A 14,323-nucleotide genomic window follows, 5' to 3' on the forward strand; every position below is an offset into this window, starting at 1 on the left:
ACCTCGCTGTACCACTGCTCCAGATATTTTGCGATGATGATGATCCACGGCGTGTGACTGTGATCCTACAATAAAATAAACCCACAGTAAGGTTCAGTCATTTCTACAAACACTCCTAACCGAGTGTGCGGCTCCTCTCGGTACCTTCTTGTCCATGGAGTCCAGGTCGTAGGAGTTGATGTGGTTTCTCAGCTCGGTGAAGGGAGCGTCCAGTCTGAGATCCTCCAGGGCGCTGTCCGGGTGAGACTCCACCACTGACAACACACACACACACACACACACACACACACACACACACACACACACACACACATATACACACCAAACCACTAATACAGCACGGCTTATTGTGTGGAGGGAAATAAATCCTTTAAAAATGATCTATATTACACATTTTATAGTCTGTTTTCTGGGTGTTAGTGAGAGGGACTGCAGAAATACAGCACAGGATGAATAGAAAGGAATGGAGAGATAAATGGACAGATAAATGGACAGATAAATGGACAGATAAATGGAGAGATAAATGGAGAGATAAATGGAGAGATAAATGGATGAACTCAGAGCTGATATCTTGGCAAAGGGAGGAGACACAAAGTATTGACTAAAAGGGTGCCAATAATTGTTGCACACCTATATTTAACGAAGATATTTTATAAACCTGTGCTGTGTTTGATATGAGAGCAGAGTATTCTCATGAAGTTTTTTAACAAAAGATCAAACAATAAAGTCACTTTTCACAGTCTTCTATACTCATATTTACTAAGGGTGCCAATATTAATGGAGGGAGCTGTAGATAGAATAGAATGAATGAATGAATGAGTGGGTGAGATGTGTGTGTGTGTGTGTGTGTGTGTGTGTGTGTGTGTGTAGTCATCACCTGTGTGTTCCTTCACAGCGAGTCTCATGTAGCCGACGAGTCCATACGTCCTGCAGACCAGAAACGGAACACTGGCCTTCCATAACACACACGCCAACCTCAAACACACACTGCGCGCACACACACACACACACACACACACACACACACGCGTTTATAGATGTTACCATATTAACGAGACACAGAGAGGAGACACATCTGGGCTGCTGCTGATTCACCTTTCTGGAAGTTGAACACTGATGACCAAACTGAATCTGTTAAAGAACTCTGGATCGTTTTCCAGCAGTTTATCAGCGTCCTGCACACACACACACACACACACACACACACACACACTTCTCTGTACTGGGGAATAACGGGAACGCTGAGACAGGTTAGAGTTTTGTGATTACAGGGAGAAGAACACTCCGAGGTGAGGACACATCAGAAGGGCGTGTGTTTATAATCTCCCTCACCTCCTCCACAAAGTTTCCTGAAACATCACTGTTCAGTTCCTGCAGTAACTCAGTCGCTGCCTGAGCTCGGCTCTGAGAACACACACACACACACACACACACACACACACACACACACACACACACACCACCATATAAGGCAGAGAATAACTCCTAACAAATTACTTTTAACTCAATGATGATGATGATGATGATGATGGTGAACTCAGCAGATCGTACCTTGCCGATGCTGTCACTGCAGAGAAAGAAGCTGCAGAATAGAAACGTGTGTGTGTGTTAGTAAAGAACTGAAATTAATCAGTGTGTGTGTGAAAGTTAAGTAATTTTAAACACTTTACTTGTTTCCAACATCCTCTCCTGTCACCTTGTGTCCATCAACTATAGTGAATGCACCGATACCTACACACACACACACACACACACACACACACACACGGTCAGATGGTTTAAGTAAGTGTTGGTGTTGTGTTGAAGCAGAGTCTCTGTTAACACACTAATGTTGGTTATTTTTTTACTTCTGTTGCCCCGTCCCAACTTTTTTGAGATGTGTTGCTGCCATCAAATTCAGAATGACGGATTTTCTCCTTAAAACGGAACAGTTCCTGTTTAAACATGCGGTGTGTTCTGCTGTGAAAACATACGGGTTTATGAGATTTACAAATCACTACATTCTGCTTTTATTTACATTTTACACAGCGTCCCAACTTATCTGGGGTCGTGTGTGTGTCTGTTAGAGAGAATGTGTGTGTGTTAGTATGTGTGTGTGTGTGTGTGAGAGAGAGAGAGAGAATGTGTGTGTGTGTGAGAGAGAGAGAGAGAGAGAATGTGTGTGTTAGTGTGTGTGTACCAGGTAAGACGAGGTTCTTCAGGATCTCTGTACCGGACACTGTGGCGTTTATCAGACACACATGTGCGCTTTCAAGAGCATCCTGACCATGATCTCCCCATAACCTGACATTAAACACACACACACACACACACACACATTAATACATTAATACATTTAATCACACGTATATACACAGCTCTGTATCCGTTTCTCTAAACCTACAAATAAATCCATATTAAACACATTATTAACCTACACTCGCATACAGCAGCGGTGCAGTAACACTCTCTCTGTGTGTGTGTCTCTCTCTTTCTGTCTCTGTGTGTGTGTGTCTCTGTCTCTCTCTCTCTTTCTGTCTCTGTGTGTGTGTGTCTCTGTCTCTCTCTCTCTTTCTGTCTCTGTGTGTGTGTGTCTCTGTCTCTCTCTCTCTTTCTGTGTCTCTGTGTGTGTGTCTCTGTCTCTCTCTCTCTTTCTGTCTCTGTGTGTGTGTCTCTGTCTCTCTCTCTCTTTCTGTCTCTCTGTGTGTGTCTCTCTCTTTCTGTCTGTGTGTGTGTGTCTCTGTCTCTCTCTCTGTCTCTCTCCGTCTCTCTCTGTGTCTCTCTCTTTCTGTCTCTGTGTGTGTGTCTCTCTGTCTCTCCCTCTGTGTGTGTGTCACTCTCTTTCTGTCTCTCTCCGTCTCTGTCTCTCCCTCTTTCTCTCTCTCTGATCTTTAATAACTTTAGAATAATATATTTGATGCATTCGGTGTTTTGCAGTAAATAAGAGCTGTTTTCTACAGGCGCTCAGTTCGGGCCTAAACATCTAAACCTGCACTAAATGTGAGATTAATTCATTATAAATAACAAATAAATCTTGATTAAAAGTGCCTCATCATCATTTACCTCAGCTGTCGATCATATCTTTGCTCTTTACTGGTTTTGTGTTCGGCCATACCGCCTCAGCTCTGCTCCTCCAGCACCAACACAGCAGAATGACCCACTGAGGCTGTGTCCCAAACTCCTCACGACTTCCTACATAGTGCACTATAGTCTGCGAAATTATATTATTATCCCTTATTAGTCCCTGAGATAAATGAAGTCATGTAAAACTACAAACCACAAACAGAACAAAAACCTGTTATTAAATCATACAGTAAAAATAATAACCCTGCAGCATTTTATTACACACTAGTTAGTGCGTTAGTGTGCGGTTTGAGACGCAGCCCTCCATCCAGCTACAACCTTTCCTCGGCAAATCCACTGAACGAACATAAATAAAGTGTCGTTTTCATTATACAGGCTAAATGCGATTAATGTGCGTTAAACACAACATATGTCATTGCAGAGAACTGCCAGAAATTCTAAATGATTGATTTATTATTAATATTTCATTCAAATCTGAAAATTCTGCACCCCTAAACTCAAATAATGGATTAATCCAGCAGTGATGTAAATACCGGAAAAAAAATTGCGGCTTCATTCTTCTTCTGTGCCGCTTTATCGGTATCCAGGCGGAGTATTTACTGCCACCTGGTGTTTAATTATGAAAATCTTGAACTAAACGGAATGAATAAGTAAATAAATGGACAGTAGGGGGCAGTAGAGGGCAGGAGACAGTAAGGGAGCAGTAGGGTGTTAGTCGGGGGCAGGTGGGAGCAGCGAGAGACTACAGGGGTAGAAGTTTGATAAAATAATGAGGCAAGAGGCTGTTATATGGGGTTAGTAGGGGGCAATAAGGGGCAATAAAGGGTTGTAGGAAGCAGTGAGCTACTGTAGGGTGCAGCAGTGGACAGTAACGGAGGAGGTAATAGGGGGTAATAACTTTCAGAGAGGAGGGAGGAAAGAGTGCCATTGCTCAGGTGGAAGCGTTAATATTAAATTATCACCTGGAGATATGAATGAGATGAAAGCAGTGAACATTGAAAGTGTGTTTAAGATACAACAGATCTTTGAAGGTTAATTACACACTATAAATAACTTAAATGATCACTACTGTCAATTTCCCTGATTAAAAAACACAATAAAGTTACAAAAGATAAAGATGTCTCCTTAAGGAGATAAACAATGACAGTTCAGTCATTTCTTTGCGCAGTAATTGAGAGGGGGGTATTATGGGGTGGTAAGGTGTGTAAGGGGCTGTAGGGGGCGCTGATGAGTACTGAGCTGTAGGGGGCAGTAGAGGATAATGAGGGGGCAGGGGGCAGTAAGAGAGAGTGGACTGCATTCTTAATGACTCCAGTCTGTTCAGGGGGTAAAGAGGGCCATCTGCAGGGCAGGAGTGGGGGTTGGGGGTAGGGGGTGGGGGGGGGGAGGGTGTAGGGCAGTAAAGAGAGAAAAAAACACTATTCAGAGTGTCAGATGTTCAGTAAAGACACTTGATGGTTCTTTATTAAAGTCACGTGACCGTGAGTGATTTCTCACAGCTCAAACATGAGTGAATGAAGTGTTCTTTATCTTCTTCATCAGTGTGATGGTCTACAGCGTGTCACACACAGCAGGTGGAACTTTTCTTCTCCATGATGAAGCTCTGAGGAGTCGGACGTGTTGTGTGTCCCTGTGGTAATAACCGTGTGGAGATGGACTGAAGCTCTTCAGAGGAACTTCACTGGATTATAGAAGATGTTTAAGACGTGACGTCTCGAAATAAAATCGTCCATCCTAACAAAGGAGTGTGTTTAGTGTCACATGCAGGCCTGAAGTGTGTGTGTGTGTGTGTGTGTGTGTTTAATCTGCACCTGCTGCTTCTGCGTTGTGTGTGTGTGTGTGAGGAACAAAAGCGGCTGTTGAGGGTGTAGCAGCTGCTGGACGTGTGTGTGAGGGGACTCTCCCTCCCGGGCTCCGTTCTCTTTAACTCTTTCAAAACAAGGCCAGGGTTCAGTCCAGTGTTCCACTAAACCCAGCCTGAACCTCGTCATAAATATACAAAACCAACCAAATAAACGTCACACTCTGAGCACTGGTGTGTGTTACAGAGGAACACGGTGACGTCTCAGTTTGGACAGAACTTTTAGAATGTTAAAGATGATCAGAGATTATTTTAGAGACTGAGCAGCTCGTGTGTATTCTCAGTACACGTGTGTAATGGTTTTAATGATTGTGATTGTATTTGTGTAAAATCAGAAACCCTTTAAATACACAACTTTAATTATCTACACAAGAATATGAAATAAAGGTTGAACTGAAACACTGCGGATTCTCCAGAACAGGAAATAAATCATGAATAAATCAGCAGCTGAACACCATCTGTCTCTTAATGACCCTCTAATTAATCACACTGACGGCTAGTGGATTACTGAGAGACTGTGTGTGTGTGAGAGAGAGTGTGAGAGAGAGTGTGTGTGAGTGAGTGAGTGTGTGTGTGTGTATGTATATGAGAGAACACAGACATTTTAAATCTCAGTGTCTTAAATCTTTTGTTCTGTTCACAACTAAATAATCAGTTAAATTCTTATTAAAACTTAAACAGAGCTGAGACGGTCCTGCATCCTGTCCCCTGATCTCAGAAGCAGTGACGTTCTGCAGGAACAGACTGAATGTGATTTTTTTGAATGACTGCATTTATTTATGTCCTTAATTTAAATCTGAATTATTCGTCCATCTGCAGCGTGACTCTGTGCGAGGAGTTCTGCAGCGTCGGACTGCGAGCAGGTAATAATCACCAGTACGCTTCCGAATTCATCCTGCTGCTTATTTTATCTTCTATAAACACAGGAGCAGTTCCACCGGCAGCCGTACACACTGAAGGTGGTGCTTCAGATCATCAGCGGTTCCTTCACTTCTCCATACTCTTCTCCTCCCATCATTCTGCTACAAATTGATCTTCGTCTCTTCTGTACAGATGTTGTTCCAGAACTGTACAGATGTTTTTGCCAAACTCTAATCTGGTCTTACCAGTGGTGTGCATGTCATGGTAAACCTTTTGCTCTGGTGAAGTCTTCTCTTGTTGTGGACTTTGACACAGATGAACACTTACCTGCTGGAGGATGTTCTTCTGGCTGTGAAGGAGTTTTACTTCACAAAAGAATTCTTCAAATAATTCTTCTGTCCTGCAGCACAGTTGTTTTCCGTGGTCTTCTGGGCCATTTTGTGTTCCTGAGATCAGCAGGCGTTCTTTCTTTTTAAGATTGAACCAAACGTTAGATTTTTGGCCACGCCTAATGTTTTTGCTCTCTCTGATTGGTTTGTTTTGATTCTGCAGCATATTGACGGCTCTTTGGACTTCATCATGAGAGTTAACAGCAACAGATTCCAAACTCAAATGTCACACTAATCAATTCCTCACCTTTTATCTGTTTACCTGCGAGAGAAATAACGAGGGAATAACACACACCTGGCCCTGGAACAGACAAGTGTCCAATTACTTTTGGTCCTTTAAAAAGGGCGGGGCCACATAAGCAGCGCTGTAGTTCCTGCACCGTTCACCTGATTAGGATGTAAATCCCTCAGATTAAATCTGAAGATCTGCACTTCAGCCCATATTCAGTTTAATTTCAAATAAACTGTGGTGAAGAAATAAAACAACTTTGTGAGTGTCCAAATATTTATGAACCTGACTGCACATTAAATCCAAAAACAGAAGATAAAGCTGATCAGTAGAGGAACGTGAGCAGTGAGCAAGAAACACTGTGTTTAGAGCTTTATTTAATCTGATAAAAGACAACAATAGCAGCATCACGTTAAAATTATTTTGGTAAAAATCCACTCAGGACCAGAGGATAAAAACTTTCAAAATAAAATCCCAGTCCTACAGCCGTTAAAGCAGTTTCCATGGTAACCTGGAACTTCCATACAAAAACAGCGTGATTCACCACAACACACACAAACATCTAGTGTAAAATATTAAACGTAATCTTCCCACTGTGTGTGTGTGTGTGTGTGTGTGTGTGTGTCCCACCTCCGTTATAGCAGCATTCAGGGCACAGAGGCTCTGAGGGTCCGGCGGGCGGGCCGGGACTCTGTGAGTCAGTAATACGTGTTTAAAATAAAGACTAAAAGGCGTTAGGAGTCTGAGGAGAGCAGAATAAAAAGCTGTGCAGGGTTCCGGAGGCTGATCTGAGAACAGCACGGCTGTGGGTCGTGTCCCAGTCCACACAGCTGAAGCAGAGACGCGGTCAGGACGCAGAGTCCTCGGGTTTCTCGCTGCTGGGGGGCGGAGTCAACACTCCGGACGGGACGAGCGAGGTCTGGCTGTGTTCCGAATCCTCCAGCTGATGGGACTGAACCCTTCCCTAAAGGCCGCAGAACACACAGAGTCAAATCACCTCCTGATAACCGGTTACACGATACGTCACCGTACATCACACCATTACAGCACAGGCTTTACGTTACACTCGCCTTCCCTCGAGGTACCCTTCCTGTTGGCTGCGTAAGTAGGCAACATTCTTAGAAAAAAAAATACAAGTCTGTGTTTTAACAAGCGGCCTTAACCGTCTGGATAAATCCGAATTCAGCATCACGCGTCCTTCTCGCTAAAGACATAACTCGCACCTAGTGTCGGAATCCCTCGATTTTAATTACGGGTTAAACATCAAGCCGAAGAAATGTAACCAACACTAACACGCTCCACTCTTCTGGAAGGACTTCCACTAGATTGTGGGGCGTGGCTGTGGGGATTCGCGAGTGCAATTTTGGGGCGTGGCTGTGGGGATTCGCGAGTGCAATTTTGGGGCGTGGCCATGGGGCTTCGTTAGTGCGATTTTGGGGCGTGGCCGTGGGGATTAGTGATCATTCAGCTATAAGAGTGTTAGTGAGGTTGAGGTCAGGGCTCTGTGCAGGACACTCAAGTTCTTCCACCTTCACACACACCAGGTCTTCATGGAGCTCGCTGTGTCATGCTGGAACAGGAAAAAGGTTCTGCCCCAAACTGCTGCCACAAAGATGGAATCAAAATTAAGCGAAATGTCTTTGTATGCTGTAACATTAACACGAACATTAACACCCCTCTTCACTGGATCTAAAGAGTGCAAACCCTAAAAAACAGCTCCTCCTCCTCCTCCTCCTCCTCCTCCCTACTTCACTGCAGGAACTCTTCTTCTGACACCAAACCCAGACTCATCCATCAGACTGCCAGAGTATCCACTGCTCCAGAGTCCAGTGTCGGTGCTTTACACCGCTCCAGCTCACGCTCGGCATTGTGCAGTGACCTCAGGCGTGGGTGGAGCTGCTCAGCCATGAAACCCATTTCATGAAGCTCCTGATGCACAGATGTTGTGCTGATGCTGCTCCCAGAGACAGTTTGGAGTTCTGTAGTGAGTAATTTAACAGGACAAGCGATTTCAGCGGTTCTGCTCCGAGGGTTTGTGTGATCTAACGCTCGGTAGGTGAACTGCTGGGCCGGAGCCACCGGGGCCAAACCGCCGGGGCCGAGCCGAGCTCAGCTGAGGAGCTGCTGTTGTAGCAGGGCAGAAATTTCACAAACGGGCTCGTGGTAAAGGTGGAGTCACGTGACAGAACCAGGTTAAAAGTCCCGGAGATCTTCAGCACGACCCCTACTACTGCCGCTGTGTGTGTGTGTCTGTGTGTGTGTGTGTGTGTGTCTGTGTGTGTGTGTGTGTGTGTGTGTGGCAGCGTCTCACCAGCCAGTCCAGGTAGGGGGCGTGGTTCTGTATGCTGTGCGTGTTCTCTGCTGGAATGCCTTTAAACGTTTTTAAGGAGGAGCTTCCAACTTCACGTATCGCCATCGCAAACGGCACCATCCACCTCACACAGCGCTCCATATCACACCACTTCAACCCTGACCCCAAACACACACACACACACACACACGAGAGATCAGTATTAAGTGTGTGACGAGATTTGGTGATTTAATATGAAAGTTAACAGCAGTGTATTACATGGTGATGATGTCACTCGTGGAGCCAAAAACAATCCCTACAAACATCATTATTTCAACAGATTCCACTGATTTAACACCATGAGAGAAGATAAACATCCGCCTTACTGTGGAGACCAAGCCTTACATATATACTCGTGTGTGTGTGTGTGTGTGTGTGTGTGTGTTCTTACCAGACACCTTCATGATGAGGTCCAGAGATGAGAAGTGGAACAAAGCTGAAGCTGCCAGCAGGCTTGAAGAGAATTCCAGACTCCTGACATCCAAAATGCACAAATCCAACAGCTACACACACACACACACACACACACACACACACACGCTATTACTACCATCACATCTTCCCTCTAGTCAGAGAAGTGGATAAACCACACAGTTTAATAATCTTTATTATTTATAATCTGGAGAAACACACTGATGTTGTACCAGTGTAATAGTAATACTGAAACACAGCGTGTGGTTGAACAGGCCCCGCCCCCCACATCAGCCCTGCCCCCACACCCTTCCCTTTAGCTCTGCTGCCCTTTTTGTAAACTTGTAGAGACACCGTGATGGAGCTGAAACTCTCTGATGATGAAGCTGGAGTTTATGTTAGACCCAACCAGCTGTGAGATCTACAGGAACCATCATCACTCACCTCAGCGATCTGTACGAACGTGGTCTGAGGAAACTGTGGCATGAGAACCTCAGTGGAATCCTTCAGATACACCATCTGCATGTAGATGTTCAACCACGACACCGGAGTCACCGGACTTAGACTCCAGTTCAGCTCCTGAGACACAAACAACTCCAACTTTATTTCTATTCATGTCATATTCAGCACTTTATCTTTTCACTGAAGCATGCGCGGGATAGACGTGGTCCTGTTAGAGCGGTCACGCGCTCATTACACGGTCCTTCAGTAAAAAATTTAAATTAATTCTCAGCTCCAGTCCAAATAAAAACAAACACTAACTGATGGCAGGAACCGTTCACGCCGTGGGTCGTCACCCGGGACATAAACACACTTAAGAATAAGAATTTATTCACTAAACACAGGTTTAAGCTGCAGATAAGAGTCAGTTATTTAGTGATTTCAACCAATCAGAGAATACTCAGTAGGAAAGCTCCGCCTCTTATAGCTCTGAGGAGGAATTGAATTACAGTCATTTACAGTGACCTCAGGGTCCTCTATCCATGTGTGTGTGTGTGTGTGTGTGTATTAAACTTTACTTTATTAACAAACAGTATTTTTGTTTTTAAAAGGTGAAAACAGTTTACCTTCATGATGATGACCTCCATGCTGAGGATCTCGTCCTCCGTACACGCTCCGTCCGTCACGTACGCAAACTGGTGCACCTTCGGAGGATAGATCTCCTGCAACAACAACAACAACAACAATAATAATAATCAATAATTTGATGTCTGGAGACATTTGAACTGGGCTCAAATCACATCTCAGACAAGTGATTTTAGTATAAAGTACAAAAGAAAAAAAAGAAATTATCAATAAAAAACAAGGACAGATTCTGTTTTTATGAACTAAGCCAATGATAAAAATGCTACGAGAGAGTTAAAATAAAAATAAAATTCCTTTTAAAGGATTAGGTGTGAACGCAAACCTGGTCTGGGAGGTCAGAGGGAGCGCTCATGTTTATTTGTTTGTTATTTTTATTATTAATAATTTTAGGAGATTATAGAGATGCACCTCCATCTTAGCGGCGATGAAGAGAGCAGAAATGCCGATGAGCTGCAGCGTGGACTTCTGTACGTTCTTCTGTGTGGCCATGAAGCGATCGAAATAATCCTGACCCAAATAAAACGTCTCCCTGTGGAGTTTATACACCTCACACACCTGAGAGAGAGAGAGAGAGAGAGAGAGAGAGAGAGAGAGAGAGAGAGACACAGACAGAGAGAGAGAGACAGAGAGAGAGAGACAGAGAGAGAGAGAGAGAGAGAGAGACAGACAGAGGGAGAGAGACACACACCAAAACTTTACCAAAAAATAAACCCTGCCTGTTTACTATCAAACCTAATTATACTAATCCACACAGTATGCTGTAAAATCCTGTTGTTATAGTAACCAGACCATTTAATTTACACATCGTTAATTAATGTCCAGCACTTTGGTCATCTGCTGTGTAAATGTTCTCCAGGTGATTAAATCAGATTAAAGCCTCACCCATCATCAACTAGAGTGACTACAGTGAGGGTCTGTTAATCAAGCGCTCTCTCCCTCTCTCTCTCTCTCTCACTCACACACACACACACACACACACACACACACCTCGATTAACCAGTCCAGCAGAATGGCCCTCATTTTGGGCTGCAGGTTGGGGTGTCTCTCCATCACATGGACGTTGTGGAGGTAAAGTTGATCTTTCCTCAGCAGGTTGTTCCACACGTCGTCTTTACTCGCCCAACTGAAAGCACAGCCGGAAAGAAACGTAAATAACCTCTTAACCAGTCCGCTGTGTTTAAAGTACACAGTCATTTTCTCAAACATCACAGTTTTTACCTCTCTCTCTCTCACATGAAAACATTCACATGATCACGTTACCATAGTGACAGAACGTCAGACCGAGAGATCAGACGCCTCAGGAATAAGGTTAAGATCTGCATATTGAGCTTTAGAGACGGAGAAGAGGATCGTAAATTAGGAATCATCTCACCAGCCGACAGATCTTCGTGTGGAAAGAGAAGACAAAACTAAAACTTAGAAACACACTGCGTGGAGTCTGACTCCCCGAATGATTCATTATTATTTCTTTTTCCGAGTTGCGTATGCAGATCGTGAGCGATGCTGAAGTGGATGCTGGAGGTTTCTCCTACTCCCAGTACAAAGCGGTCATGGCTAATGACTACATTCAGGCTAAAGATAAAGACAGGATTTCTCTTATTTGAATATTAGAAAGCTGATGCTCCGCCCTGGAGCGCACTGGAATGTTGACACACGCAGATACACCTTGCTGCAGGGGGCTAATATTTATACTCCGAAAGAAAACTGTAAAGCAGCCTTCCGCGTCTCACCACAGGGCAGGCAGGGGCGAGGGCCGTGTCGGGGTGAGGAACACACTCCTGCTGGTGTAGTGTGTGAATCCCATGCTGCCAATTCCAACCGGTTTATCCGCCTGACGCAGCAAGGACGCTGACGTCTGATCCCGGCACGTCTGATCCCAGCACGTCTGATCCCGGCACGTCTGAGCAAGCAGCGAGAGAAAAGAGAAGTTTTCTTAACTGAATAAAACACGACATCCATCACAAACCGACAAGATTTTATGGCTCAATGTAAACACACACTACAATACCATAAGCACTTTCTATTCACAACACACACACCCATGTCCACATCTCTCTCTCACACACACACACACACACAATTCAATTAATGTAACAGAGCGGTTAGAGAAATTCAGGACGTTTAGGATGTTTAAAGAGGACAAAATGCTGATGGAAATGTTCAGAAGGAACGTTATAAAGACAGGGTTTAGGAAAAGAAAGGCCGCAGTGTGTTTATGTAAAATCACCTGCTGGGACGGACACTGCTTCTTTCTCGTCTGAACGTCTGTAACGTCCTCGTCCGGATCCTGTAAGTGCTGAAAAGTGAAAAGGAGAACGTTTATTAAAGTCCGTTATAACGAAGATATTAAATCACACACGATAAACTACTCACAACTGCAACATCTGCTTTCCTTTTCCTGGACCGTCCTGAGCTGGATTTAGGAGCTTCATCTGTTCTGATGTTCACGTGTGTGTTTATCCTGAAATAAACATCTTACATCATTAATAATTCTGCATTAAAATCCCAGAAAGCTGTTCACCTCCAGCATGCTTCTGCTTCACACCTCTCTCTCTCTACTGAGATTAAAGTGAATAAAACACACACTTACACACTCTTACTGGGCATTATATCCACAGGATTGTCCCTCAACACCTCGGAGAGCCTGAAAAACAACATTAAAGCGTTAAAAGGGAAGTTTTTGAACATTTAAACCACTTTTTCCCGACGGGTTTGTGGCCTTTTTCCTCCCAACCCCCCACACAAAGGCCACATGACCACAGCAACATTCACACCAGCAAAACTACTCTCAAATAAACACCACAAATCCACCCCACCGCCATGAAACACACCTGGGAGTGTGTGGATTTACACAGGAAGGTGTGAGGTGATGGATTTAGGTCTCTGAAGGAGTCTGAAACGGATCTAATGAGGCGAGGAGAAAATGGCCGCTCCCTGCACTTCTACATCATATTATTATTATTATTAGCAGTGTGTGCAGTATGTTTTATAAATGTGAAACAGAGAGAGTTGTGAAGAAGCCCGTGCTGAGGTCATGTGAGTAAAGTTTGTGATTAAAGTTTAAAATCAGACTTTTATAGGAAGTGAAGAGAAGAGGAGAGATTTACCTCAAACCGCGCGCGCAGGGAAAAGACTCAGATGCAGAAAAGTTAAGAAGAAATTTCACACATCATCATCTTCTTCATCCCGACTGTAATCCTGTGTGTGCTCAGGGAGAACCTTATTTCCAGGGTGTGTGTGTGTTAGGGTGTGTGTTCCTCTCCTAGCTGCTCCTCATTTTGCGCCTTTGCCTTTATAAACTGCGCAAACTCGCGGCGCGCGACTCAAAAACAGACATGTTTTTAAATGAAACAAACTTATAACATTAAAATCAGAACAATAAAACAACCTCCTCCTGCGGTTCCCCTTCCTCCTACAACTCCATCACTCCTCTCTGGCTGCTGACTCTGATATAAAACATTTACTTTATAAACACATTCACTACTTTTTGCCGGGTAAAGGGGCGTGGTTTGGGTGACGTCACGCCGGCGATGACGACGTCATCCCGGAAGGGGTTGGGAGCACGTGGACAGCCGTGTCAGGAAGTAAACAAAAAGCAGCTGTTTGCTCAGACAGGAGGCTAAAGTGAAATAACGTGAAATAACGTGAAATAAAGTGAAATAATGAGTAAACATTGCCCATTTGTGTTTCATAAACGATTATTTTATTGTTATTAGAATCCGGATTTAAGAAAAAACACGATTTATATTACATTCATTATCAGTTTTAAATGAAACTTTCATTTATTCGTTTCTTAGCGAGTATAGAATCAACTTCCAGTTCTCACTTAATTTATTATTTATTGAAAAAATATATAAATACAAAGTTAAAACGCAAAGTCGTGTGTGAGTTAATGATTAGACTTCATTGTGTTACTTTAGGATGTTTTATAGCAGTAAAAGGAGTTCCTTTGTAGAAATATACCTTCAGTTACATTCTTATTAAAAAACAACACGATAAAAAAAATATAATGAAATGATAAACGTGTGTGTGTGTGTGTGTGTGTGTGTGTGTAGGATATGTAATTATACATG

General features: G+C 43.7%; 2 protein-coding genes across 4 annotated transcripts in view; both read right to left on the reverse strand.

Moving 5' to 3' along the window:
- Window positions 1–3,344, reverse strand: part of nae1 (nedd8 activating enzyme E1 subunit 1) — a 9,860-nt gene extending 6,516 nt beyond the window's left edge. Inside the window, exons 1-9 of the mRNA XM_053617305.1 lie at window positions 3,043–3,344; window positions 2,180–2,283; window positions 1,671–1,731; window positions 1,552–1,582; window positions 1,333–1,404; window positions 1,096–1,175; window positions 878–987; window positions 145–254; window positions 3–65 (exon numbers count right to left, since the gene is read on the reverse strand). Coding sequence (XP_053473280.1) covers window positions 3–65; window positions 145–254; window positions 878–987; window positions 1,096–1,175; window positions 1,333–1,404; window positions 1,552–1,582; window positions 1,671–1,731; window positions 2,180–2,283; window positions 3,043–3,092 — 681 coding nt within the window. The 5' untranslated portion in view covers window positions 3,093–3,344. The remainder of the gene's footprint in view (window positions 1–2; window positions 66–144; window positions 255–877; window positions 988–1,095; window positions 1,176–1,332; window positions 1,405–1,551; window positions 1,583–1,670; window positions 1,732–2,179; window positions 2,284–3,042) is intronic.
- A 3,331-nt stretch (window positions 3,345–6,675) lies between these two features.
- ccne1 (cyclin E1) lies at window positions 6,676–13,780 on the reverse strand. Of its 3 annotated transcripts, XM_053617370.1 has the most exons (12): window positions 13,358–13,780; window positions 12,841–12,894; window positions 12,624–12,711; window positions 12,478–12,546; window positions 11,981–12,150; window positions 11,238–11,373; window positions 10,659–10,805; window positions 10,232–10,327; window positions 9,609–9,743; window positions 9,145–9,256; window positions 8,715–8,872; window positions 6,676–7,367 (listed from the first exon to the last, which is right to left on the reverse strand). In XM_053617370.1, the coding sequence occupies exons 2-12, from the start codon at window positions 12,855–12,857 to the stop codon at window positions 7,251–7,253; spliced, it is 1,245 nt and encodes a 414-aa protein (XP_053473345.1). In that variant the 5' UTR covers window positions 12,858–12,894; window positions 13,358–13,780; the 3' UTR covers window positions 6,676–7,250. The 3 variants fall into 3 exon arrangements, with proteins under 3 accessions (XP_053473345.1, XP_053473344.1, XP_053473343.1); XM_053617369.1 differs by lacking the exon at window positions 13,358–13,780 and having other exon boundaries at window positions 11,981–12,120; window positions 12,841–13,222; XM_053617368.1 differs by lacking the exon at window positions 13,358–13,780 and having other exon boundaries at window positions 12,841–13,222.
- Window positions 13,781–14,323: the final 543 nt, after the last annotated feature.

The sequence above is a fragment of the Ictalurus furcatus genome, chromosome 27 (assembly GCF_023375685.1).
Source record: "Ictalurus furcatus strain D&B chromosome 27, Billie_1.0, whole genome shotgun sequence".
Taxonomy (NCBI): domain Eukaryota; kingdom Metazoa; phylum Chordata; class Actinopteri; order Siluriformes; family Ictaluridae; genus Ictalurus; species Ictalurus furcatus.